The following is a 25,434-nucleotide window of genomic DNA, read 5'->3' as shown; positions in this document are numbered from 1 at the left end:
TCCTCTTGCGTCCACGTCGAAAAGTGTGTATACCGAGCATTACAAGACAAAAGGAAGAGCGAGGTAAGCGAATTACTTAGAAAAATAGAGATGGCAAAATTTTTGGCCCTTGCAAAACTTGTGCCACGAACCTTTGTCAATAGCCGACATACCTTAGCAAAAAGACCTTCAACGCACCCCAACAAAGGTACTTGATCATTAAAGGTGGTGTTGAGGGGGTGGCGGTAGCGAAAAATCTACAACGAAACTGGTGCTTCTTGGAATCCGCTCAAGATTACACAGGGAAACGTTTCAAATTGAGGTCATTGGCCGAAGTGAAGACAGAAGAAGGCGTGAGCTTGATCCGCTGCTGTTGAACCAAGTTCTGTTTGGGGAACTAACCAAGACAGACTCTGCGAGGAATTTTTACCAACTAAGCTGTTTTTATATAAGGGTGAGCTTAGCCTAGATTGAATTCGTAGTCAGTTTTAGGCGAATTTGTGTGTGTACTGTGGTATGTTCCACGTCCTTCTACTAAGTGACAGCTTTCAATGTAGCGTTTTTCCTTTTTGACAGGGTAATTTTGCTGACGATATACTGAGCACCGAGTTGTTGATTCAGACGGAAAAGTTAAATATATCGTGTTTACATCATGTCTGCGTGAAACATATGGGAGCAGCCTGATGAAACATAAAGTGACATTTCAGGGGTCTGTTCTAAGATTGGAGCTACATCTGTAAAGTGCGTTTAGTGCCCTATTTTGACTGTTTGGTCACCTTTAATGCAGCTGCTCGAGAAGAAAAGTTCTTTCTCTTATAGCTATTGACTTCGTTGAACCGTAATACCGGCAACCTAGGAAAAGATCCAGTTCGTGACAAAAGGGGTGAGGGAGAGTATTCTCAAAGTATTTCTTTTTCCTTTTTGTTATTTTTCACCCACATTATATTTTATTGGGTTAGTATATGAAAAAGAAAGAGATAAACCATTTTTTTAAACGAATATAAGATTTAAAATTCTTTTCAGCAGCAAAAATGATTGTATGGCAAGTGTTCAGGTTTGGTAGTCTTGAGTTATATGTGTGAATATCAAGTCTTTTACAATATAAGCAAAACATTGTTAGTGGATCGAGGCACTTCAAAAGTATATTTGGATTGCAGGAGTGGGATTTACAGAATGGAGAACAGTCCTATATGTCTATTTCTATTCGTGCTTCAACTGTTTTCTGCAAGAGACGTTGTTGGCCGACAAATCCTTGACCGAAGATCTGCGACACGCCGGGCAAAGGTCTTGATTCTCGGAGCTGGTGTTGCAGGAATTGTTGCAGCAAAAACTCTGCAAGAAAATGGCATGAATGACTTCTTGATACTGGAAGCCCAAGATTACATTGGAGGACGTTTCAAACAGAAGTCATTCTCAGGAGTAAAGCTTGAAGAAGGAGCGAACTGGATCCATTTTGCTGATGATGATGATAATCCTCTATGGAATCTCAAAGAAAAACACAACCTGAGAGGGATTTATACTAACTACAGTGATGTCATAATGAGGTAAATCCCAGAAAGTGTTGTTGTTTATCTTGGTTTTATAGATGAACGGACGTTTAATCGTTTTTCACACGATATAAGAGTCAGGCTAACCAATCAAGGTAAATCTTTTTTTGTCACTTTCCATCCTGAAAAAACAGCTTGCTAACTCTCAGTACCTCAGTCACATCTATGTTATCCTTTTTTTTCTTTCTGTAGGAATTTCAATTTCGAATCGCTCCGACTGACATGTATCGACATGCATGAAATACTAGTGTGCTTATGACGAGCAAAATTCTCTTCAGATCTTCATCTGATGATTTTAAGTTGATTTCACATCGCAACCCCTAATTTCTAGTCATAAAAATAGTTTGGTAAAATTTGGCAAACAAACATTGCCATGGTAGTAAAGTGCAGCGACTGAAAATGCATTAGGTCAAGCCATTTTGTAATGAGATCCTAAATGGTGGTTACGGAGAAAGCCATAGCTCCCTTAACTACTTCCCACGCATACTTTTGACTCGAGTTGTTCGAAAGAAAGGCACCTCTGTTGTTTGCCCATTTTTAAATTCTTCAATTGTTTCGATAAACGATCAACTTTTCGTGAGGACTTTCCGTTCTAATTGCCTCCAGGGACGAACGAGGGCGAGACATCACAGACCGCTACTTACTACAGCTGTTCGCTGAGGCCGAAGAGAAGCTCATAAAATTATCAGAGAGAAAATCTAACCATCAGCGGCCAGATATGTCCGTGAGGGCCGCGCTATCGAGTGTTGGGTGGAGACCTGACACCCCATCTAAGAGGGTTATTGAATACTCCGTCCTGGACTTCGAGTTCGCTGAAAAACCAAAAATGGAATCGTTGACGGGCTTTGGATCTCGTTCAGTCGACTTCTTTGTCGCTGATCCGCGGGGATATGGAAGTATTTTCCTAAAGATGGCCGATAGTTTTAAAGACAAAATCCTTTTAAATAAGATAGTGAAATCTGTTTCTTACACCCGTTACGGTGTTAGAGTTAGCACCGTGGATGGAGAGACATATATTGGAAACTATGGACTCTGCACGTTCAGCACAGGCGTGTTGTCAAGTGATTCTGTGGGCTTCTCACCAAAACTTCCTCAGTGGAAAATTCAGGCCATTAACAAGATTCCATTGGCGCACTACACTAAAATTTTCATCAAGTTCCCTTACAAGTTCTGGGACAGCCATGAATTTATCCTCTACGCTCACCGTGTTAGGGGGTATTACCCAATTTGGATGGACATCGAGGCACGCGACATCTTACCCGACTCAGCCATCCTGCACGTAACCGTCACGGGTGAGATGAGCCTCAAAGTGGAGGGTCAGTCGGAATCAGAAACGCTGAGAGAAATCATGACAGAGCTGAAGAAGGTTTATGGCGCCAAAATTCCAGAGGCTGAAGGTAGAGTATCTTTTAGTGACATCTTAAAGTTAAACTGCATTTTTCGTCTCGGGATGTAATTTATTAAAGTTTACACTTTGACTTGGTCCCTATTCGAAGCTCACTCCTTTAATCTCAAGACTCTTTTAACCAAGGGTCGTTCAATGTTTAGAGATCGAGAGTCCAGTTTTGACGATCGACTTCCTAGAGGCAAGTATCCAGAATGGATTTTCGAGGATTTTGCTTTTGAAAACGCGGATAATTTTTACTGATCTCGATCGAAGACGTCTCGAACCCAAACTATGACAACGGACAGGATGCTCGGTACTGCCCTTTTAACTTGGCTTATATTCATAAGTCTTTTAACAATCCTAGGTATATTCTACAGTAAATGGTCCCGAAATCCTTTTGTCCTTGGATCTTATGCAAATGCCGAAGTAGGAACCACTGCTGCAGACTTCCACAACTTGGGTGGTAAATTGGGCAAACTGTTTTTCGCTGGAGACTCCATTGATCCCCATTGGTGGGGATTTGCTCAGAGCTCTTACTTCACTGGGGAAAAGAAAGCAAAGGAAATTCTGAAATGCATGAATAACAACTGCGAAGTATTTTGGCCGAAGACGAATGTTGTTCAAGAAGTGTACACGAATCCATGATGGACGCTGCATTTCAATTCAAATGATAAGTCGACCAGTGTTTATCAAACCTTCGGACGACCATTTTATCAATGTATATTAATTTATTGAAAAAATTGAAAGTGGCAGTTCTCTGTTTGCCCATGATGAGTTCTGTTGCGTCGTTTTGTGAGATTCTTGGAACCAGTAGAAGAGCTTGGTGTCAAGTGTTTCCTTAATATTACTTGTTTTTTGATTGACCATCATCACTTCGTAGTCAGTTTTGAGATAAGAAATAAACGTGATTTCAAATGAAAATGATCAAACTCTCTGTAATTTTCATTGTTAAATAAAATACTCTTTTAAACGCTGAATATTGATACGTACTAAGGTGGCTATCTGCTGAGTTTCCTTTTCGAAAGTTTTGACTGTTGGGAATAATAACAATCCAATGGCAGAATTTGTTTTAGAATTTGTTCAGAGAGGCCCAGTGGGCTACCCCTAGTCTTAAGGGGTACCTATTTAAAGAAAAGGGTCCAAAAATAAAGTATGCTCCAAAAGGTGTTTAAACTTATTTGTGTGGTCTTGTCCGTAAGAGAGCGACGAAGAGAATGGCAATTGAGGCGGTTAGAGGCTTTAAATTTCAAAGGAGTATTATACAGCAGGCGTCATATCAATGATGTTTTTAGCAATGTTACTGTATTTCAATGAAATAGAACTTCGAAATGCTACCTATCTTTGGTCACAATTTTTCTACCCCATTTGACGCTTACGCGTATGTTTTATGCAGCATTTCTTTTCGATTTGCAGATCCCGCAAAGCCACGCTTTGGAATAAACTCTGCAATAGGAGATGTAGAATGTCACCTTTGAGCAGCTCTGTCCGAGATTGTTTTTATGTCTGAGTATTGTATCTTTACCAGGAAATATTATGCTCAGATCTGGTAATGATTTGTTGTTGAAGTTAATAACCAATCGGAGAGCTTTGTCTCAAAATGCTACTAGATATAATTCTGTCCGCTTGCAGTCTTTGTGAGAAACTGTTTATCAATCATTTCTACACTTCCTTCACAATACAATCAAAGTTCACCACGACTATGAAATCCTCGTTTCAGGAACGTTTTGTTTACTTAATCTTTTGAACGTGCATGACTAATTTTTTTTTTCTTTTATGTGTATTTTTTTCAGTTCAAAAAATTTTCCTAGCAGTTTACATGTGTTTCGTGCTGACTGCTCATCTTTGAATGAATTTCAAGTGATTAGCTGACTGATCCAGGGATCAATGTAGCCCCACAGTCGTCGAGATCAACAGAATGAAGATCTCATTTACGCCAACGTTTATTCCCGGTAAGTTCCTTGTCTTAACCCTTTGGTCTTGCGTAGGCGCTGATTGTTGATGGTACACGACTTTAAAAAGCTTAGGTAAATTTACATGACAGCACTTCGAATTTGAAAATAAACTCGGAAGTTTGGCAACGTTTAGCACATTCGCATATACATTGTATGTCTTAGATAAATGGAAACCAGAAAGCCTTTAAAATCACGAAAAACTGTATTGAATTTTTTTCTCGTTTAAAGCCTATAGAGGCTGCTTATAAATTCAAATCTTTTCAATTTTTTCTCATGAGAATCGGAGATGATTAATGAGAATATAGACAGTTAATGGCGTTTGCAATGATAACCTTTTAGCAAGACAACCAACGACTTGATTGAACATTGTCTTATAGCAAACTACAGGAAAGGCCACATTATTTTTATCGTTGGAAAGTGTTCTGTTAGTGATTGATGGATCCCTTTAACCATTTCAAACCTGCAGCAATTTTCTGCGCGGGGTAATGAACATCCATTGAAGAATGGGTGGATAGATAAAAGCTAACTGGTAATGGAATTACAGCCAAATTACAAACATTAATTACCAACAGGGAAACTCTTTTTTTTTTTCGCTATGGTGCTTTCTCTTCTCTTTTTAGTTTACTTTTCTTTCTATGATTGTTGAATCACGGGCTGAAAACTTGTGAATGACACAGTCAAACCGAGAGGATCAGTAGAGTATCAACAAACAGAGAGGATCAGTAGAGTATCAACAAACAGAGAGGATCAGTAGAGTATCAACAAACAGAGAGGATCAGTAGAGCACCAACAAACAGAGAGGATCAGTAGAGTATCAACAAACAGAGAGGATCAGTAGAGTATCAACAAACAGAGAGGATCAGTAGAGTATCAACAAACAGAGAGGATCAGTAGAGCACCAACAAACAGAGAGGATCAGTAGAGTATCAACAAACAGAGAGGATCAGTAGAGTATCAACAAACAGAGAGGATCAGTAGAGTATCAACAAACAGAGAGGATCAGTAGAGCACCAACAAACAGAGAGGATCAGTAGAGTACCAAATAAGGGAGAGGGAAGAGTCCAGGGAAAAGACGATTAACAATGGTCAAAAACGTCATTAATGGGACGTAAAAATGTTTGGAAGAGGGTCGCGTATCACTTAATGCATTGTATACCTGCTAAACTCAACTGCAACGTAGGTGGAGATAATTTGCATGCAATAATTTCTATCGATGCTTTAAGACTAGCAGGCTGCAAAACTGAGAGTTGTTTGAAGTCTATCAGTTCGCCGAGGCACCATTTTCAGTTGATAACCGTTCCCAAATTCAAATCAAGAAAGAGGGAGGTTGATCAATTAATAGATAGAAAGGATGAATAACTCGACTGTTTCTCAGAGCTTATCGATTGATTATCCTGAAAAAGGTTTCATGACAACGAGTGGAGTCGTTACTCCCTTGGCAGTCTTCAAGGTTATCTCGGCTGTCTTGGTAGCAATGCTGTCTTTAGTTGGCAACACCATCGTTATCTACGTGGTTTTTACCACAAAAAAGTTACACGCCAATACCTATTTTCTAATCGTGAACATGAGTATCAGCGATTTGCTTTACACAGCTGTTGCCATTGAACCATTTATCGCCGGAATCCTAGGACGTCCCTTCCCTTTCCGTGGTTCTTGGGGAAGATGCATTTGCAAATTTGTTAACGCGATGGGTTTTGGTATGATTACCAGCTCTGTATTGACACTGGCAGCCATCGCTTACGATCGGTTCTTCGCAATTGTTTTTCCTCTGAAAAATTTTAAGAATAAGACCTATCTGAAATGGATCGTCGCCTCAATCTGGCTGTGTTCTATCCTGGTTATGTCGCCGATGATGTACGCCATGAGGTTGCATGAAGATAGCAACACCTCGTATTGTTACGAAGATTGGTCCCCTTATTTTGATACAGATACTGCCTCCAAAACATACACTGTTTTATTATTTGTTATAATTTACTCGATTCCATTCATGGCCATGTTCATATTTTATTCACTAATGTCCTATATTTTGTGGTTTCGTAAAATCCCTGGCATTTCTGACGAAATGACTCGGCAGCGTATTGTGTCGGGAAGACGCAAAGTGGTTCGAATGCTCATTTTTATCGTGTTGTGTTTTATTCTATGTTGGTTGCCGCTACAAATATCCACTTTTTCTGTTCATTTCAGCGACGCTGAACTTCCTTTTGAATTTTTCTTTGCCTGCGAATTTCTGATAAGAGCCAACGGGGCTATTAACCCAATGATCTACGTGGTGTTCAATGACAGTTTTCGTCGTGGGTTTAAGAGGGTTCTGTACATGTGTTGTCCGTCAAAATTAACCGTTCGTATTCATGTTTCGGGAAAAACAAATCTTCTCTCGCGTACGAGCAGTAAGCAGTCTAATCAGACCACCTCTAACCAAGGATTGCTAGAGTTTAGAGAGACAGTGGTGTAGATTAGGGTGTCAGTTTTATTTTGGATATATCAACAAAGTTGAAATGGTAAATTGGCCACCGTAATGATTACAAAAGTTGACGTTTCGAGCGTTAGCCCTTCTTCGTCGCTCCGACGAAGGGCTAACGCTCGAAACGTCAGCTTTTGTAATCATTACGGTGGCCAGTTTACCATTTCAACTTTGTTGATATATCCAAATTATTTCGTTACTCCCACCGACGCAGCCCCAAACAGTTTCTTTCGAAACTATCAGCCTTTATTCTTTTGTCAGTTTTATTGTGCATATGGCGTATGATCGAGATTAATTTCCTGCAAAGGTAAAAAAACCTTCCTTAAGATTATCGCACCAAAAATTATCTGGTATATGTCTTACTGTGTATTTTTCTGTGCCTAACGATGCTCATTTTGTTAATTTTCAATTCATAAAACCTGAGATGTTTGTTCCATTTTCTCGCAATATGCATAAATCTTGTAACATATTACTAGAACGAATCGAGGCAAGTGAGATCATTACACAATGCTGTAGATAAAATCTTAGTAGAGAAGTGTACTTGGAGACAATAGGCTACAAATGTAGAAAAGTAGATAAACCCAAGTTAAACTAAGAAATTACTTCTAAGCTTTGAGAGTATGTTAAGAGAACTGAGATATATTAACTAACGTAACGGTTACGTTTTTTCCGTAACAACGTAAAGACAGAACTGCCCCTTTTGGTTGGAGAAAAATAAATTTTTGAAGACTTCAAACTGTTTAATAATTTTGATTTTAACTTTACTTCCTTTAATTTTTTATATTAGTTTAATTCCTGTTATATGCGTAAAAAGTACAAGTACTTTAATCAATTTTACATTTTATTGCCTCACAACGTAAAGACAAAATTGTACCATTTTGGTCGGAGAAAATTGAGTTTTTGAAGAATCAAAGTCGCTGTAACTTATTTTGAGTTGGTATAAATACAGTTAGCACGCCTCACTTGTTGACCTAATTTGGACGTTCTTTGATTTAATTCGTTCCCCTCTATTAACTATGTTCGTACCAATCAGACGCATAAAGTCAACTAAGTAATGTTCATGATCAGGAGAAATGATTAAAAGTAATAAAGCCGTAGGGAAATGGAAAGTTGATGTTGAATAAACTAGTTAACATTTTACCGCATGTTGTTTTCCTGAAGTTGTTTGGTAGCAGAAGTCTTTATTGAGAATTTCTCAAAACCTGACAGGCAGCCACTATGCTCATAATATGCTTTCTTTAGTGTGTTAAAAATGTTTTCTATGCAAACAAAAAGTATCTCTTCAAAAATTGACTGCCCTCCTTTCGCTTTCAAATCTAATCCCACCAAGAAACCTCTGGGAAAAATTTGAAAAACTCGCTAATTGGAACAGTTGTAGATAATTTATTCAGGGATAAAGGGCGGGATAGAAAACATGTTGAAATTAATTATACATTCATGATTGTTTCATACCTTCGGCCAGTGTGACATGTGCTTCGCGCAGTAATGCAGTGAGTGATTTGCTTCTTGCAACAGAAAATTGACGTTTTTGCCAGTTCCTGGGCGAATACTTGCTTCAGGAAGTATTTTCAAGACGAGTATTTCCTTATCTAAAGATCAGGAGCCCAGAATTTGAAGGAGAGGTTTGATGATTTTGCGGTAAATAACTGAGGTGAGAGAATGAACTGTTTGCGTGTGTTCAAGTCCGCGATACTCCAGCTAAAAACTATTAAAACATTGTTACTTTGAATTCTATTACTTCGACTTTTCAGAAAAATTCGTCTTAAATGTTGATTAGTGTCTTTTAGCGATACCCTTTGCCTTAGCTTGCGCACTTGTGCTCTGCGCATATCTGTTTGAATCAAATGGGAGGCAAGTGTCTGCACCGCTTGTCGGACAGAATTTAGATAAGTTCTTCAGACATTTCGTATATTTAATATCGAATAACGCTTAACACGTACATTTCGTTGAACGCGAAGAAGCACTTAAATCTCCTTTTCGTTAGTGAAAAAATTATTAACTACAGCAAGATGTGTTTGAATTTTCAGGGGTTAATAATTCCAGTGGCTGAAATTACGGACTAGAGCGTGAGAATCAAGCATAAGGTAGTTAAATCAGTCAAGTTACATTTATATTTTATTGAGAATGTGACAGGACACTTGCGGACTGTGATACTAGGGATGAATGTATGTTAAGCATTGTAGTTTGGTTATATCAACTAAGCTGAAATTGTAAATTGGCCACCGTAAAGAGTTAAAGCTGATGTTTCGAGCGTTATCCCTTCATCAGAGCGAATGGAGGAATTGTGGGTTGTGTGTGGGTTTAGCCCCACAGTTTCTTATGTTAAACGTAGACTTCGATATCTATCTGCAACAAACGTGGGACGTGGGCAAGAACAAAATGCAATGAAAACATGTACTTGCAAATCACAACATGAAACTAGTGAAAAGAGAGAAGACTTTGGACTGGCTTGTAAACTGCTTTCCACGAGCAAAACGAAAGGAAGGAAAAAAAACAGAAAGAAGAGAAAAAAACAAGAGAGGGTTATTGTATGAAGTTAACTGATAAACACCCCGTGTGAAATTAAGCAGGAGGAAATCTCGGCTCGTCTTCATATAGAGTTCGACTTGTTATGAATCGTTGTATTTATTGAATTTCCTCGGTAGTCGTGAGAGGGCAAGAAAAATGAGATTGAAAAGAAGATTGGAAATTTAGAATGGATGAAACGCAGGCGATGGAGAAGAAAGCAAAAATAACATAAGTTCCTAAATGAGCTGTTTTGCTGGTAGTTTAAATCAATCCATCACAATTTGACTCGATGAACGATGCTAAATCATTCAAATTATTTTGCCATTACCAGAACATGAGCTACTCTTGATTATGGCGTCAATAGGTCTTTTTCAAAGACGTTTCCTTTCCTTATTTGTTTGTTGTTGATGAACTTCTGACTAAGCTGTTCTAAAATCTATTTTGCCGGTAAAAAAAGTGGATCTACGAGAATATTAATTTAAATTTAGAAATTAGAAGATGGAAATTAGATAAGCTGTTGCGTGTGTTTCAAGGTAGTTCTGAGTCTTTAAAGTCGCCAGTTCCTGCAAAGAAGTCATCTACTGGACATGAACTGGCTACTTAAAAGACTCAAAACTAGCTTGAAAAACGCCCAAGAGCTTCTCTTACGAATACGAAAAGCTGAACGGTTTTTTTTCCTACTGCATTCTTTTTTTTTTCATTTTTGCCCTTCCTTTTCTTTTGTTGTTTGTTTGGTTAGTCATGTAAGTAAGCAGTGCGTTTATTGGATTTTCAGGATGGAGAGACGGGAATGTAAACTGCATTTGGAAAAGAGGATTGAATACTTGGATAGGGAAACGCACAAAATGATGTAAAGAACTCAGCAAAACGTGAGTTGCACAATTTGTTGTTTGCTAGGAGTTACAATATAGTCATTACAATGGAACTTGGAGAACGAGACCCAAATTTTCGACGAATGTTGCCAGCGGTTCAGTTAATGCTAATAGTCTGATCGATACAAAAACATTTTTAGGCGTTTTATATGCATTTGTGCCACTTGTTGTTAAGCCTCAAAAATATTCTATGGTGTCGCAAAAACTCAGTCTGAAATCAAACCTCTCGTTATTAAGTAAACTAGAAAAACGATTTACGTTCAAGTAGAACCCTTCACTCCGAAATTAATTTTTCTAATACAAACTGAGTAATTAAACTTAAAAAAGGTCACGCAGGTGTAACAAAATGTGGTGAAATCAAATGTAAACGTAATTTTTAACGCTCTCACTCCTAAAAACTCAGTAATAGTTCTCCTCGCTGTCTTTCATACAATTCTTATGATGTAAGTTCGGAGATTGGTTTAGTATTGGAAGAACTAATGATTGATATTTTCCCTCATTAATTTCTCTTGTTTGCTTGATATTGTGTATGTATTGTTAGGAGAAATTTTGTCTTCATCACTCGTGGGAATTGAGTGTTTACGTGAAGTAAGTTTATGCAAAGGATAATTCTATTTCGTAAAAACTATCAATTGATCGGAGATTATAGATACGTTAAGATAAAGATAACTGTACTCCGCAAAGTCAAACAATTTAATTACGACAGGCTTCTTCAAGATCGTGTAGTGCAAGCGTTCGACTTTAAGCAGAAATTTAGTATTTTGAATCACATTTGTAGTTTTGAAGAAGTGTCGAAGATAACCCAACACTCTATTTAATTGAACAATTTAATTTTGAACTTTTAATAGTTTTTGGAGATAAACTTTCTGTTAGATAATTGCCCATACTTTTTCTAAAAATGTGTCTGTGGGCTCTCAGAAAATAAAAACCCTAAGGCAAACGTAAAACCTCAGAGTAGAAAATTTGAGAGCATTTAGTCAAGTTAATACATTTTTTGAACGGATACCGCCGTTCAATTTAAGCGTTAAATGAGCACTACCGCTAGACACCGCTGGCTATTGGCATGAAAGAACAGCAAAATTTCACTAGAAATAGATTGACTCCCATTGTTAATAGAGACAATAGGTTTCACCAGTATTGCTCTCGTGGGAATTCTTAATATGAGCTACATTCTATCCGTGTTAAACTGCCTCGGTACCAGCTCATTGGACTACCGATTTATGGTCACTTGCTTTCTAATAAATCTTGTTACTTTAGCGTTACCTTTTATTGCTCAAACATTTCTTACCACCTGTGACTGAAATTTAGTTTAGAATTGTTCAAAGATGAATGTAATCAAAAGAATTGTAAAAGAGAACAAGAATGAACGTCAACCATTGATTTTTCATCATTTCACAGGAATCTCTTGGGTTATACTTTACTCATTAAAATTTGAATCTCGACCTCGACATGCAAATTCATTGATTTGAAATTAAATATTTTTTTCAGGTTTGAACACTATCAAGAGGACGCTCAAGACATTTATTTATGACAAATAAATGAAAAATTTTTGAATGGCAACGTTGCCCACCGGTGTCTTATTCATTTGTGTATTAATGTCTTGTCACACACAGTTTAATTATACTAAATCTTTTAGACTCGGTTCGACTATGGACACTCTGCAAAATTGTCAGCTCGACTTCTACACTACTTCTTCTCCTTCTAGTACACGGCTTGCACTTTTACTACTTCTTCTAACTTAAATACATTGCAAATGTTCAGTTGAACTTGTTTACGTCTACTTCTTCGAATTTTAATACACTTTGCAAAATTTTCAGTTTACTTCAACTTTTAGTACACTTTACAAAAATTCAGTTTGACTTGTACTTTTAGTACACTTTATTTTAACAGTTCGACTTGTACTACTACCTCTTCTTTTAATACACTTCGCAAAATTTTAAGTTTCACTTCTACCACTACTTCTTCTTTCAGTACACTTTGCAAATATAGACTGACTTTTACTTCTCCAACGGCAAATATTCAGTTCGACCTGCACTTTTACTACTTCTTCGAATTTTAATACACTTGGCAAAATATAAATTCGACCTTTATTTGTAATTCTTCTAGTACTACACTTTGCACACACGCACAGTTAGTTCGTTCGACCTGCACTTTTAGTAGTACTACACTTTGCACACACGCACAGTTAGTTCGTTCGACCACTACTTTTAGGAGTACTACACTTTACACACACGCACGGTTAGTTCGTTCGACCACTACTTTTAGTAGTACTACACTTTACACACACGCACAGTTAGTTCGTTCGACCACTACTTTTAGGAGTACTACACTTTACACACACGCACAGTTAGTTCGTTCGACCTGCACTTTTAGTAGTACTACACTTTGCACACACGCACAGTTAGTTCGTTCGACCACTACTTTTAGGAGTACTACACTTTGCACACACGCACAGTTCGTTCGTTCGACCACTACTTTTAGGAGTACTACACTTTACACACACGCACAGTTAGTTCGTTCGACCTGCACTTTTAGTACTACACTTTACACACGCGCACAGTTAGTTCGTTCGACCACTACTTTTAGGAGTACTACACTTTGCACACACGCACAGTTAGTTCGTTCGACCACTACTTTTAGGAGTACTACACTTTGCACACACGCACAGTTAGTTCGTTCGACCACTACTTTTAGGAGTACTACACTTTGCACACACGCACAGTTAGTTCGTTCGACCACTACTTTTAGGAGTACTACACTTTGCACACACGCACAGTTAGTTCGTTCGACCACTACTTTTAGTAGTACTACACTTTGCACACACGCACAGTTAGTTCGTTCGACCACTACTTTTAGGAGTACTACACTTTGCACACACGCACAGTTCGTTCGTTCGACCACTACTTTTAGGAGTACTACACTTTACACACATGCACAGTTAGTTCGTTCGACCACTACTTTTAGGAGTACTACACTTTGCACACACGCACAGTTAGTTCGTTCGACCGCTACTTTTAGAAGTACTACACTTTACACACACGCACAGTTAGTTCGTTCGACCTGCACTTTTAGTACTACACTTTACACACGCGCACAGTTAGTTCGTTCGACCACTACTTTTAGGAGTACTACACTTTGCACACACGCACAGTTAGTTCGTTCGACCACTACTTTTAGGAGTACTACACTTTGCACACACGCACAGTTAGTTCGTTCGACCACTACTTTTAGTAGTACTACACTTTGCACACACGCACAGTTAGTTCGTTCGACCACTACTTTTAGGAGTACTACACTTTGCACACACGCACAGTTCGTTCGTTCGACCACTACTTTTAGGAGTACTACACTTTACACACATGCACAGTTAGTTCGTTCGACCACTACTTTTAGGAGTACTACACTTTGCACACACGCACAGTTAGTTCGTTCGACCGCTACTTTTAGAAGTACTACACTTTACACACACGCACAGTTAGTTCGTTCGACCTGCACTTTTAGTACTACACTTTACACACGCGCACAGTTAGTTCGTTCGACCACTACTTTTAGGAGTACTACACTTTGCACACACGCACAGTTAGTTCGTTCGACCACTACTTTTAGGAGTACTACACTTTGCACACACGCACAGTTAGTTCGTTCGACCACTACTTTTAGGAGTACTACACTTTGCACACACGCACAGTTAGTTCGTTCGACCACTACTTTTAGGAGTACTACACTTTGCACACACGCACAGTTAGTTCGTTCGACCACTACTTTTAGTAGTACTACACTTTGCACACACGCACAGTTAGTTCGTTCGACCACTACTTTTAGGAGTACTACACTTTGCACACACGCACAGTTAGTTCGTTCGACCACTACTTTTAGGAGTACTACACTTTGCACACACGCACAGTTAGTTCGTTCGACCACTACTTTTAGGAGTACTACACTTTGCACACACGCACAGTTAGTTCGTTCGACCACTACTTTTAGTAGTACTACACTTTGCACACACGCACAGTTAGTTCGTTCGACCACTACTTTTAGGAGTACTACACTTTGCACACACGCACAGTTCGTTCGTTCGACCACTACTTTTAGGAGTACTACACTTTACACACATGCACAGTTAGTTCGTTCGACCACTACTTTTAGGAGTACTACACTTTGCACACACGCACAGTTAGTTCGTTCGACCGCTACTTTTAGAAGTACTACACTTTACACACACGCACAGTTAGTTCGTTCGACCTGCACTTTTAGTAGTACTACACTTTGCGTGTGTTAGTTCGTTCGACCACTACTTTCAGGAGTACTACACTTTGCACACACGCACGGTTAATTCGTTCGACCACTACTTTTAGGAGTACTACACTTTAAACACACGCACAGTTAGTTCGTTCGACCTGCACTTTTAGTAGTACTACACTTTGCACACACGCACACTTAGTTCGTTCGACCACTACTTTTAGGAGTACTACACTTTGCACACACGCACAGTTAATTCGTTCGACCACTACTTTTAGGAGTACTACACTTTACACACACGTACAGTTAGTTCGTTCGACCACTACTTTTAGGAGTACTACACTTTGCACACACGCACGGTTAGTTCGTTCGACCACTACCTTTAGGAGTACTACACTTTACACACACGCACAGTTAGTTCGTTCGACCTGCACTTTTAGTAGTACTACACTTTACACACACGCACAGTTAGTTCGTTCGACCACTACTTTTAGTAGTACTACACTTTGCACACACGCACATTTAGTTCGTTCGACCACTACTTTTAGGAGTACTACACTTTACACACACGCACGGTTAGTTCGTTCGACCACTACTTTTAGGAGTACTACACTTTGCACACACGCACAGTTAATTCGTTCGACCACTACTTTTAGGAGTACTACACTTTGCACACACGCACAGTTAGTTCGTTCGACCTGCACTTTTAGTAGTGCTACACTTTGCGCACACGCACAGTTAGTTCGTTCGACCACTACTTTTAGGAGTACTACACTTTACACACACGCACAGTCAGTTCGTTCGACCTGCACTTTTAGTAGTACTACACTTTGCACACACGCAGTTAGTTCGTTCGACCACTACTTTTAGGAGTACTACACTTTGCACACACGCACAGTTCGTTCGACCACTACTTTTAGGAGTACTACACTTTGTAAACAGAGTTTGACTTCTAGTACTACACTCAGAAAAAGTGGAAGTACAAGTCGAACTGCATGTTTGCTAATACACTTTGCAAATACATACTTCGAATTTTAAAAATGCTTTGTACTTTTAATACACCTTGTAAAATATTGAGTTTGACCACTACGTTTAGTCTTCTGTTGTAAACTTTGCAAATATTCAGTTCGACTTATAGTTTTACTACTTCTAAAAGAACACTTTGCAAACATTCAGTTGGGTTGTGCAATACTACTTTTTCTTCTTTAAGTACACTTCGTAAATAATTTGTTCGATTTGTACATTACTGCTTCTACTTAGTAGATTTTGCAAATTTTCAGTTCGGCTTGTTCACTTTGCAAAGTTTTTTGTTCGACTACTATTACTTCTTTTAGTAGACTTGCAAAATTCTCTTTTTACCACTACTACTACTTGTATGCTTTGCAAAATTTTCAGTCCCACTTGAGCACCACTTTTCAAAGTAGATCATTCTTCACTCCTGAAATTCACGCAGCCTACAAAAGAAAACAATAGAGGCAAAATTAACAGAATAGTAATGCAAGTCCCTGTGGGATAATAACAGTACCAATCAAACACAATACCATCTTTTGTTTCATTAACAAAGGGACCTAACCTATTTCTAGGCAAATTCTGCCGAGTGTTCTTACCAATAGTCACTGTGGTCTAACGGTAGTGCACAATAACAAAGAGAAATTAAACGACGGCCGTATCCCTGCCGTTGTTTAATTTCATGTTGATTTGTAACTTCAAGGGGCGCGAGCCCCGTTGGTCGGTTTTCTTTTTCCTTTTAATCTTTAAAGAGGCAAGCATTTTGTATCATTTTAAGAGCTCCGAGAATTTTTTACTAGGAAAAAGAAATTCCCAGGAAAATATTATCGGAACTCTTAGAATTATAAAAAGTTTTACCTCTGAAGGTAAACAGAAAACCAACCAACGGGGCTTGAGGCCCTTGTAGTTTCGAACCAACTTTAAATTAAACGACTGCCGGAGGATACAGCCTCCGTTTAAATACAAGTGTAAAATATGCGCTATAGCTAGACGACAGTGACTATTGCCAACCAACAAACTACAAGCTAAGACAAAAAAGTCTGCTTTTAAGATTAACCAACGAAAAGTAAGATATAGCTACCTTGGGGGGAAATCTAATCTTAAAAGAAAACTAGATATCATCCAAACTGTTTGAGCAAGAGTATTTTGCTTTCTTGAAAATCAAAGTGAATTTTAATTGCTTACGTGCGTTTTTCACCTGGGCAGAACCTGTTTTAAATTTGTTCAGTATTATTTTGAGAGTAAGCCAAGCATTTCCTGTAAACCAGGATTTCTCCTCAGCCCGATATAAAAATTCATTCAAGATTAACTTCTTGATCCGAATTAAGAGAAGAGGATCCGAAATACGCCGCTCAAGCTAAAATTTTTTTTTGCTTTTGCTGGTGAACAGCAAGAGGGACAAAAGAAACATAGAAACCTTTTAAAAAGGTCAGAACGACATCCTTGAACCGCACGTTACATTACCTTATTTGGCGATCACGATCTTACTGGCCGCCTGCATTGTTGTTCTGATTTTCATACTAAGTAGTTGGTGGTCAGAAAGATTCATCCTACGAGGCATTTAGAATCCGAATAGAAATGCTAATTCATCTTCAACAACTGTTTTGAAAAAATTTGGATATATCAACAAAGCTGAAATGGTAAATTGGCCACCGTAACGATTACGACGAAGGGCTAACGCCCGAAACGTCAGCTTTTGTAATCGTTACGGTGGCCAATTTACCATTTCAACTTTGTTGATATATCCAAATTATTTCGTTACCCCCACCGACGCAGCCCCAAACAGTTTCTTTAGAAACTATCAGCCTTTATTCATTTGTGTTTTGAAAAAAGACTAGTGTTTGTCTCTCTATGAAATAAAAAGTAGGTTGTTTTGGAACTTAAACCGTTTTCAACATTCATCTTTTGTATTCAATATTTCACTTAAAAAGGCTTCATTCTAGTTTGTTCATAACAGTTATGATCACAATTGAACTTCTCTCTAGTTAACTAATTCACATTCCGAAGAGAAAATACTTTTTCAAGTTCATTAATGCCATTTTGAAATCAAAACCTGTCTTTCTTGATTCACTGATTTAATTATCTCTCTTTCAGCCAAGGCCATCCTTATAAGTAAACCAATAAGGCAAATTCGTATCAAAATATTCTAAGGAGCATCTTAAGACCGAAGAGAGATTAAACTTGATTTAGTTTCTAGCTCAAGTGGAGACATGAATACGTTCTTATTTGACTGATAAACAGCTACATTACCAAAACAAACACGTCATTCACTCTTAATAGGGCCTCCTTTTGAAAAGCGGAAAGTGATTTCCCTAGAGCCATAGTAAGTTCAATAAATACATTTCTTCAATTCGAGGTCTTACATAACTAGCATTCTCATTGTTGTAGCATACTTGCAGAGTTGAATGGAGGTGATATTGAAGGAGCTCCTATAAGGATTGATGGAAAAAATTCAGCCCCTAGCTCAGACACTTTTATAGCGATTCAGGTACCAAGTTTGTAATCTAAATCATTATGTCCCTATTTTCACTCTTTGTGAAAAATAGAAAACGAAATTAATTTCGTTTGCAAAATAATCTTAAAAATGTTGAACGGCGAGCAAATTATTTGCTTTAAAGGACTTACAAGAATTGCGTCAAGGTTTTTCACGATCCGAAAAAAATATTGACGACGTATAAATTACTTTAAACACAAGTTATCTTAGGACGAAAAATATATTCTTAATATATTGAAACGTGTACATTTTATCTCTTTGAGGAAAAATAAAATTTTTTTCAACCTATTGGTAGACTTGCTTGCTCCAGATTATTACCGCATTCAATTATATATCTTTTCAATTATACCTTTCACCTTTTGAAATCCGTTTAGAAAAACAGTTTGGAATTCGAATGTTTCTTTTTAACAAATGAAAATCTTAACATTTAAAGAGAAAGTGTATATATAACTGTTATTTTTCAACACCCGTCTCTTTTCAATACCCGCCTTTTTAGTTAAAGAATCTTCTTTCACTTAGCAAAGAACTCTCTAAAAAAAAAAATAAAAAAAAAATCCTGGTCTTTCCAGTAAGACTCCCTTTTGAAACGCCTACGAAGAGGACCTTAAACTCACATAACATCCAATATTTTTTTTTCTATTTGTTGAATTCCACACCACGAATTGACAGTCTTGCTTACTTTAATTGTTCTCTTTCGATGTAAAGTGCTTGCGGAGGTAAATAGGGGTGATATTTTGGGCCCTTTCAAGAGAATTCTTTGGTTGGAAGAGATCCACCCCTTAGGAACGCTTAATAAAGAGATTTAAAGAACATGTATCATTAAAGAGCCCTTTAATTTTTTCGAAACTGAGGACGTTTGCACCAAAGACTCAGAGTTCTTTGATGATGTATACATTTTCTGAAAGAGTAGCTACCTTCCTGTGATGTTTCATCTAGAAAAAATAAATGATGTCTGTGATAAGTCAACTTTCCATCAAGTTTTTAACTTTAAAACTTTAGGCCCTCAATTTCCTTTGATCTGTAGCTTGATTACCCATCACTTTTGGGACGAAATAGCTAGAAATAGCAAATTCTCTCTAATGCTTAATGACTTCACCACCTAATTTGAACTATTCTCAGGAAATGGACTATTAAGCTCTATGCTGAGGTGGTAAATATTGAAAATATGATCAATAGAGAAAAGAAACTAATTCAAAACATATGAAAATGAGATGTGACGCCTCCCAGGTAATCAGTATAGAGGCAAAATATGATAACAATTTCTCCCGTTTTAACCCTGTATAGTCCATTCCGCCAACCTTCTCGGTTAGAGTTGAAAAACTTGGACATTCTGGCTTTTATTTCATAATGATTATGATAAGAATGCTTCCTGAGTTCATGCGCTGAGAAAGTGTAACACTTACAAGAACAATAAAGTGTTGATCACACTTGCAAACTGAAATTAGGAAAAAGTGCATAGAAAGAAGTAAAAATCAATTCACCGACCACTTTACCGCAAAAAGCACCGTGAATAGCAAGATATAGGGATTTTTCTACTTCGGAAACATGGTTGCTAAAGGTTTATTTTGCATTTACGGAACTCACCAAAAGAAAAGATTAACTATCTTACTTCATTTAACTTGTTTGTGATCTCATGGACTTTCTACATAGCTCATTCATTTGTACCGGGCCATTTACTTCAAAGCGAGTGAAAACTCGCAAACCTCCAGAATTTCTTTAACGTTCGAGCTATCAACGTTGGTAATTCTTATCTTTAGCTTATTGGGGCAGGCCATTTAAAACGCTCAGATATTTTGCAAATCTCACGCGGTATAGCATTTTATAGAGTTTTTTTCATTAATTACAAGTTTTATTACTCAAATCAGGTAGTCACATCCGTATGGAGCTTTGGGTATACTAGAATTTTTACAAGAAAACAGAAGAAAATATTTCACAACTTCATTTATTGTGATATTTGATAAAAAAAATAGTTAAATGATTTGCGACAATTTGCAAACATACATACATACGTTACTTGACCACTCCCTATAGGGGCTTTTCAGGGCCAATTCCTACCCATCCCACCCTAGGGGGAGGACATCCACCACACAGTAATCGCGTGCGTGGGAAATTAACGTCTCCTACCCCTAACCCTGCAGGAGACGGGGCCTACGGTTTATTCGTCCTTATCCGAGAAGACTAGAATATCTATCCATTTTTTGATTATAGAAAGGTAGCAAATTCTCCTCACTTATTTTAAGACCATGAGTATCGGTCCGGCCGGGGCTCGAACCCTCGACCTCCCGCACAACACAATCCCGCGCTCTAACCAATTGAGCTAACCAGAAGGCGGTTTTTCGAAAATTTTGCCAATGTTACAGTTAAGACGGGTGATTGTGTTACTGTTAAGACTAAGAATTGTGATTATGCCACAAGTCAATCACAATTTAGAGGTACAATTCTTTATTAAAAAAATTCAATGTCCTTTTGAAATTAAAATCTATCTTTCTTGGTTAAGACGTTTCATTGTACTTTACAGTGGAAACTAGCCAAAAAACATCATTGTCGTAGGTTTTTACTGATAAACAACTATTGTTCGAAAGAAAGAAAAAACGTGTTAATCTCTGAAGACACTGCCCTTAAAAGAAAGGACAACCCCAAAGGTAAACATAACTAATTGAAAACTAGCTTTTGGTCCGTAAAATTTTTAATAGTTCACAACCCTACTCGTCTAAAGACAACTCCGTAATCAGTTTTCTTCTCTTTCCTTTCCAAGAAAAATTGGGAAGGGAAATGAGTTTGCTCACCGAAAAAAAAAAGAGAAAACATCATTGATCCAGCAATTTGCTAAACACACTCTCATTTCTTGCTCTTATTCTGTTTGTATTTTTCTAATTCCTTCATCTTTCTGAAGACAATCACATTGTCTACTCTTAGGCTTTAGTTTGCCTCAAATATTGAATGATTGATATATTAAATGTAACAAAGATATTCCAGAGTGAACTTTCATCCTAAAAAAATGAACTATGCCCAATTCATAATGAACAACTATCCAGAGTCAAATATTAAAAATTCTAAGTTAACAGACTTTTTTGGTTCTCTTCATTTCTTGTTTCAAAGAAATTTGAGAAATTTGAATATTTTATGTTTTCTTTATAATTTCTTACGTGAAAAGGCTTAATTTTCTGTTAAAACTACCTTATACCAGTCAAAAACACTACATGATCTCCAGAAAGCTTTTTTTACAGTTTGAAACATGGTTTTTTGTTTAGTTGAAAAATTTTTTAGTGGTGAAAAATGTTTGACTTATCTGTTGCCCAAACTTGTTTCACTTAAACTGGCTAAACAACACTCAGTATGGGTTAAAACTGCTATTTCTGCATTCGGTCTTTCTTAAAAATGATGTTTCAAATGACCTAGGTCAGTTTTCAACTAAACAACGGTTTTCTCTATGCTAGAAATAATCCACCAAGATTTTTCTTTAATTTTTTCAGCATTATAACATTTTTTGAAAGTTCTCCTTCAGAAAAAATCGTGATTTTCAATTATAGTGTTGAAGTTCTTTCTCAGTGATTTCGTTTTTTTTTGGCAACAGTTTACAATATTCGTAAAGTTTGATGGCAAAAAAAAACCTAAAAGACCGAAACATTCAATGCTTATATCAAAAGAATAATTTGGGAATTTTGGCCATGCTCTCAAGGTCCTCATTGTCAAGGACTTCTTTAAACTACGAGTAAAACAACAAATTGAACAACTCACGTTTAGTCGAGTTCTTCATCAATCTGTACGTTTCCCAGTCAAAGTATCCATTCCTCTTTGAATTGTGGCTCTTTTCAATATCTTCTCTCGACTCTACAGATCAAATGACATACATTGATTACTCATTGACAAGTGCCGCTGGAAATATTAGAGTCTTAATAGTTTAATTTTATGTAATGTTGGGCTGAGGGAGAGAAAACAGTCTTTTTTAGAATGACCTATGTTAAATGTAATTACTTTGAACTGTTAACAAAACAACAAATTGCACAACTAACGTTTGAGTGTGTTCTCCTATTCCCAATCCATACTTCCAATCTCTTCTCGCCACTCTGCAAATGCAATAATGCACTGATTAATACTCAAAAAGAATCTTGCCTCCGGAAAAAGTCAATCAACAAATTTAATAAACTCACACGAATATAGTGTACTAGAGAAGATTATAATTATTAAAGTAGTGTTACAAATATCAGTATAGGGAATACAGCATAATAAGAGAACAGAAAAAAGAAACTGAAAATAATTTACAATTCATTGGTACTAAGGATATCTAAGAATTCAAGGAGGAGAGGAAGAAGAGAATATTTAAATACACATGTTAGTTATGTGGAGTTTGGGGTACCCAAATGGTTCTAAGAACTAATCGAGTAGGTGTCCCAGAACAAAAGATTCAAACAAAGGGAGTACAGTGTTAATAACAATTTAGGTAAAAAAAAAAGTACCTTCATACTAGCTATTGAGAATAAAAGATATTAATTTTACACAAACTATTTAACACTATTATAACCATCAATCACAGAATTCTTTATATTTTGACAAAATCTAAAAAGAGGAGTGATTCATTTAACATTAATTGGTAATGAATTCCAGAGTATTGTACAAGTGTAATGAAGGGAACGAATAGGTGGTTTGCACGTTACGTCTCTGCCGCCATGTTGGTGGACACAAACAATAGATATCTCATTAGCTTCTTTTGTTCGTCCACCAGCATTTGTTCCTTTCACTATTGTTACCTGTGTCTCTAGAGATTGGTTGCAAACCACCTATACCATATTGAGTTGTTTGAACTGGGTTTCCAAACAGGTTCTCATTCAGTGATCGACGTGTATAATGTGAATGAACAGGAGAAATTTGCTTAAACGGTAATAAGTAAAACAAGTAGTAATTTTATAGGACCACTGATAAACAAAAGAAAGAATCTCAAAATGAATTCTATCAGAGAATTTTAAGAGGTTGAGAGATTTCAGCAGTGGTTCTAAGTGTGATGTTGGTTCAGGAAATGTCCTAATTCTGAGTATAAGCTTTTGCAAAGTAATAATTAGCTTTATATAAGTTGGATATGTCAAACCCTAAACTAGGATATCATAAGTGAGAAAGGGGTAGATTTGCAAAATAATAAAGCATATGAAGTATATCAATGTCAACATAGTACCACCATTTTGAGAAGATTCCTACAGTTTTTGACAGTTTTAGGCAGAGCTCATCAATATGATTCTTCCATGTCAGATTTTAGTCAAAGGTAACACCCAGATATTTTACCATGGAAACTTGTTGGATATTCACACCATCAATCATCAGATTAAATGACTTGTGTAGTTTTCATTTTTTTTACAAAGAGAACAAAATTTGTTTTGAGAATACTAAGTGCTAGTCTGTTAGATTTCATCCACTCTGCAACTGCTTTTAGCTCACGATTTAACTTTAGTTCAAGATCATTAAGGTTCAAGTTACAAGAGCAGTAAATGTTGGTGTCATCTGCAAATAAGTGAAAGGTGAACAATTTTGGGGCATATTAGCATGTCTGGCTGGGGGCCTGATCAGTCTTAACAACTCGAGTTGAAATAAAGTTACCTACCTACCTACCTAGCTAAAGTATAGCCTCTAGGAAAAGTACTGTTGAGTTAAGAACGCAATGATTGGTAATAGCCCAATCCATGGCAGTCTTTGTTTAATGAAAAAAATAGTATGTGACGTTCCGATGACTTCATGCTGTAAATATCGAATGTGCAAAAAATTAGCAAAGTGTTTTGATATGCACAGGAATGGAAGTGAGAAAAATACCATTTATGAAAACAGAGCGTGGAAGCGCAGGTATTTAAATAAAATTCAAGGACATCATTACATTTACGCGAGGTTTATGCTGCTCTTTGCTGGCAAGCGCATTGTTGGTAGAATTTTTTTTTTTTATCCGGACTGCAAATGGAAGATAAAATAGCATAAATAAAGTAGGCTTTCAGCAGTTCACTCGATGTAACTTCACTTCACGCAATCTCAACCCCTTTCCATACTCGAAAACATGCTTTGTGCATTATGCACTTGTTATTTGTTACTGTTCGCGTAAAAACCAACAATATGTAAGGCTCATCCTAAGTGTAGAAAGCTGTGAAACTCACGAGTGACGTAAAACAAAGACAACAAAACATTATAAACAGCAGCGTACAGCAAAACAATACCTCATGAAAAAAGAAAACCTCGTCAGGTTTTTACACCGAGGATGACCCACATGTAAGGTAACTACCATTACATCGTGCTAAACTTGGTTCTCTCCCTTTAGAGCTCGGTATTTTCTTTGCAAAAATTATGGCTTTCATCTTTGATTTAAATGGAGCGGGAGGCTGGGGAGAGGAAGAATTTGTAACAAGAGGGTGAGTGAATGTGAAAAAGATAAGGAGCGGGGGATGGTGGGGGAGTATATGGGTCGCAGCAATTATGAATTAAGAAATTAAGAACATATAGCATTAACACTTGTATGAAAAAAGCGTTTACTCACCATTTAGCTCGCTGTTCACAAAGAGGAAGGCACAAGGCATTGCTAACCTGTGAAGGAAAACATAAACCCGATTTGAGACGAAATTAATAACGAAGTTCACTCCAGAACTTTCCAATTAACGGGTTTGATAGAAGAAAACTTTGAAAAGTAGAATAACCGAATGCTTGAATCAAAAGCCATGAGTAAAGCATACAAATTTATAGAATTCCCGGCATAAAGGGAAAAATTTCAAGCTGCCCTATCGAGGAAAAGAATACTATCTGACGGTTCATTTTCTCACCTTACGCGAACATACATGTATTCCGCAAAACCTCAGCAATTTCTCCAAATTTCTGCTGCAAGTAACTTTAGACAGAGAAACTTCCATCGTGTAAATATTTCCTGAAGTAGTTATGAGCACAGCCAAGGGCGGAATACGTCAATTTTCTCTTGGAAGAAGCATGACACCGCAACTCCAAGAACCACGTCACACTGTCCTAAAG

The 25,434-nt window shown here is 37.3% G+C and overlaps 2 protein-coding genes and 2 long non-coding RNA genes across 11 annotated transcripts; 3 read left to right on the top strand and 1 right to left on the bottom strand.

Annotated features, from left to right (window-relative positions):
- The first annotated feature begins 107 nt into the window (after positions 1-107).
- LOC111339594 (uncharacterized) lies at positions 108-3,890 on the top strand. 3 transcript variants are annotated; one of them, XM_088760084.1, is made up of 4 exons: positions 108-433; positions 1,137-1,523; positions 2,133-2,923; positions 3,278-3,890. In XM_088760084.1, the coding sequence occupies exons 2-4, from the start codon at positions 1,153-1,155 to the stop codon at positions 3,556-3,558; spliced, it is 1,443 nt and encodes a 480-aa protein (XP_088616210.1). In that variant the 5' UTR covers positions 108-433; positions 1,137-1,152; the 3' UTR covers positions 3,559-3,890. The 3 variants fall into 3 exon arrangements, with proteins under 3 accessions (XP_088616210.1, XP_088616211.1, XP_022802008.2); XM_088760085.1 differs by having other exon boundaries at positions 108-862; XM_022946273.2 differs by having other exon boundaries at positions 108-1,523.
- Positions 3,891-4,703: 813 nt separating this feature from the next.
- On the top strand, positions 4,704-7,383 carry LOC148731865 (substance-P receptor-like). Its single transcript, XM_022946293.2, has 2 exons — positions 4,704-4,862; positions 5,486-7,383. Exon 2 carries the CDS (start codon positions 6,217-6,219, stop codon positions 7,315-7,317), a length of 1,101 nt encoding a protein of 366 aa, XP_022802028.2. The 5' UTR covers positions 4,704-4,862; positions 5,486-6,216; the 3' UTR covers positions 7,318-7,383.
- Positions 7,384-7,420: 37 nt separating this feature from the next.
- LOC111339608 (uncharacterized) lies at positions 7,421-12,266 on the top strand. Its single transcript, XR_016001216.1, has 4 exons — positions 7,421-8,977; positions 9,354-9,410; positions 10,610-10,703; positions 12,195-12,266. It is a non-coding gene; the product is annotated as an uncharacterized LOC111339608 (long non-coding RNA).
- Positions 12,209-25,434, bottom strand: LOC148731864 (uncharacterized). 6 transcript variants are annotated; one of them, XR_016001215.1, is made up of 7 exons: positions 25,233-25,434; positions 24,953-24,999; positions 24,636-24,797; positions 24,046-24,171; positions 22,461-22,514; positions 22,186-22,278; positions 12,209-16,399 (listed from the first exon to the last, which is right to left on the bottom strand). It is a non-coding gene; the product is annotated as an uncharacterized LOC148731864 (long non-coding RNA). The 6 variants fall into 6 exon arrangements; XR_016001214.1 differs by lacking the exon at positions 24,046-24,171; XR_016001212.1 differs by lacking the exon at positions 24,636-24,797 and having other exon boundaries at positions 22,461-22,512; positions 24,042-24,171.

The sequence above is a fragment of the Stylophora pistillata genome, chromosome 5, assembly GCF_964205215.1.
Source record: "Stylophora pistillata chromosome 5, jaStyPist1.2, whole genome shotgun sequence".
Lineage (NCBI taxonomy): Eukaryota > Metazoa > Cnidaria > Anthozoa > Scleractinia > Pocilloporidae > Stylophora > Stylophora pistillata.
The sequence above is the reverse complement of the archived record's forward strand: the minus strand, read 5'-3'. Positions and strand labels throughout refer to the sequence as shown.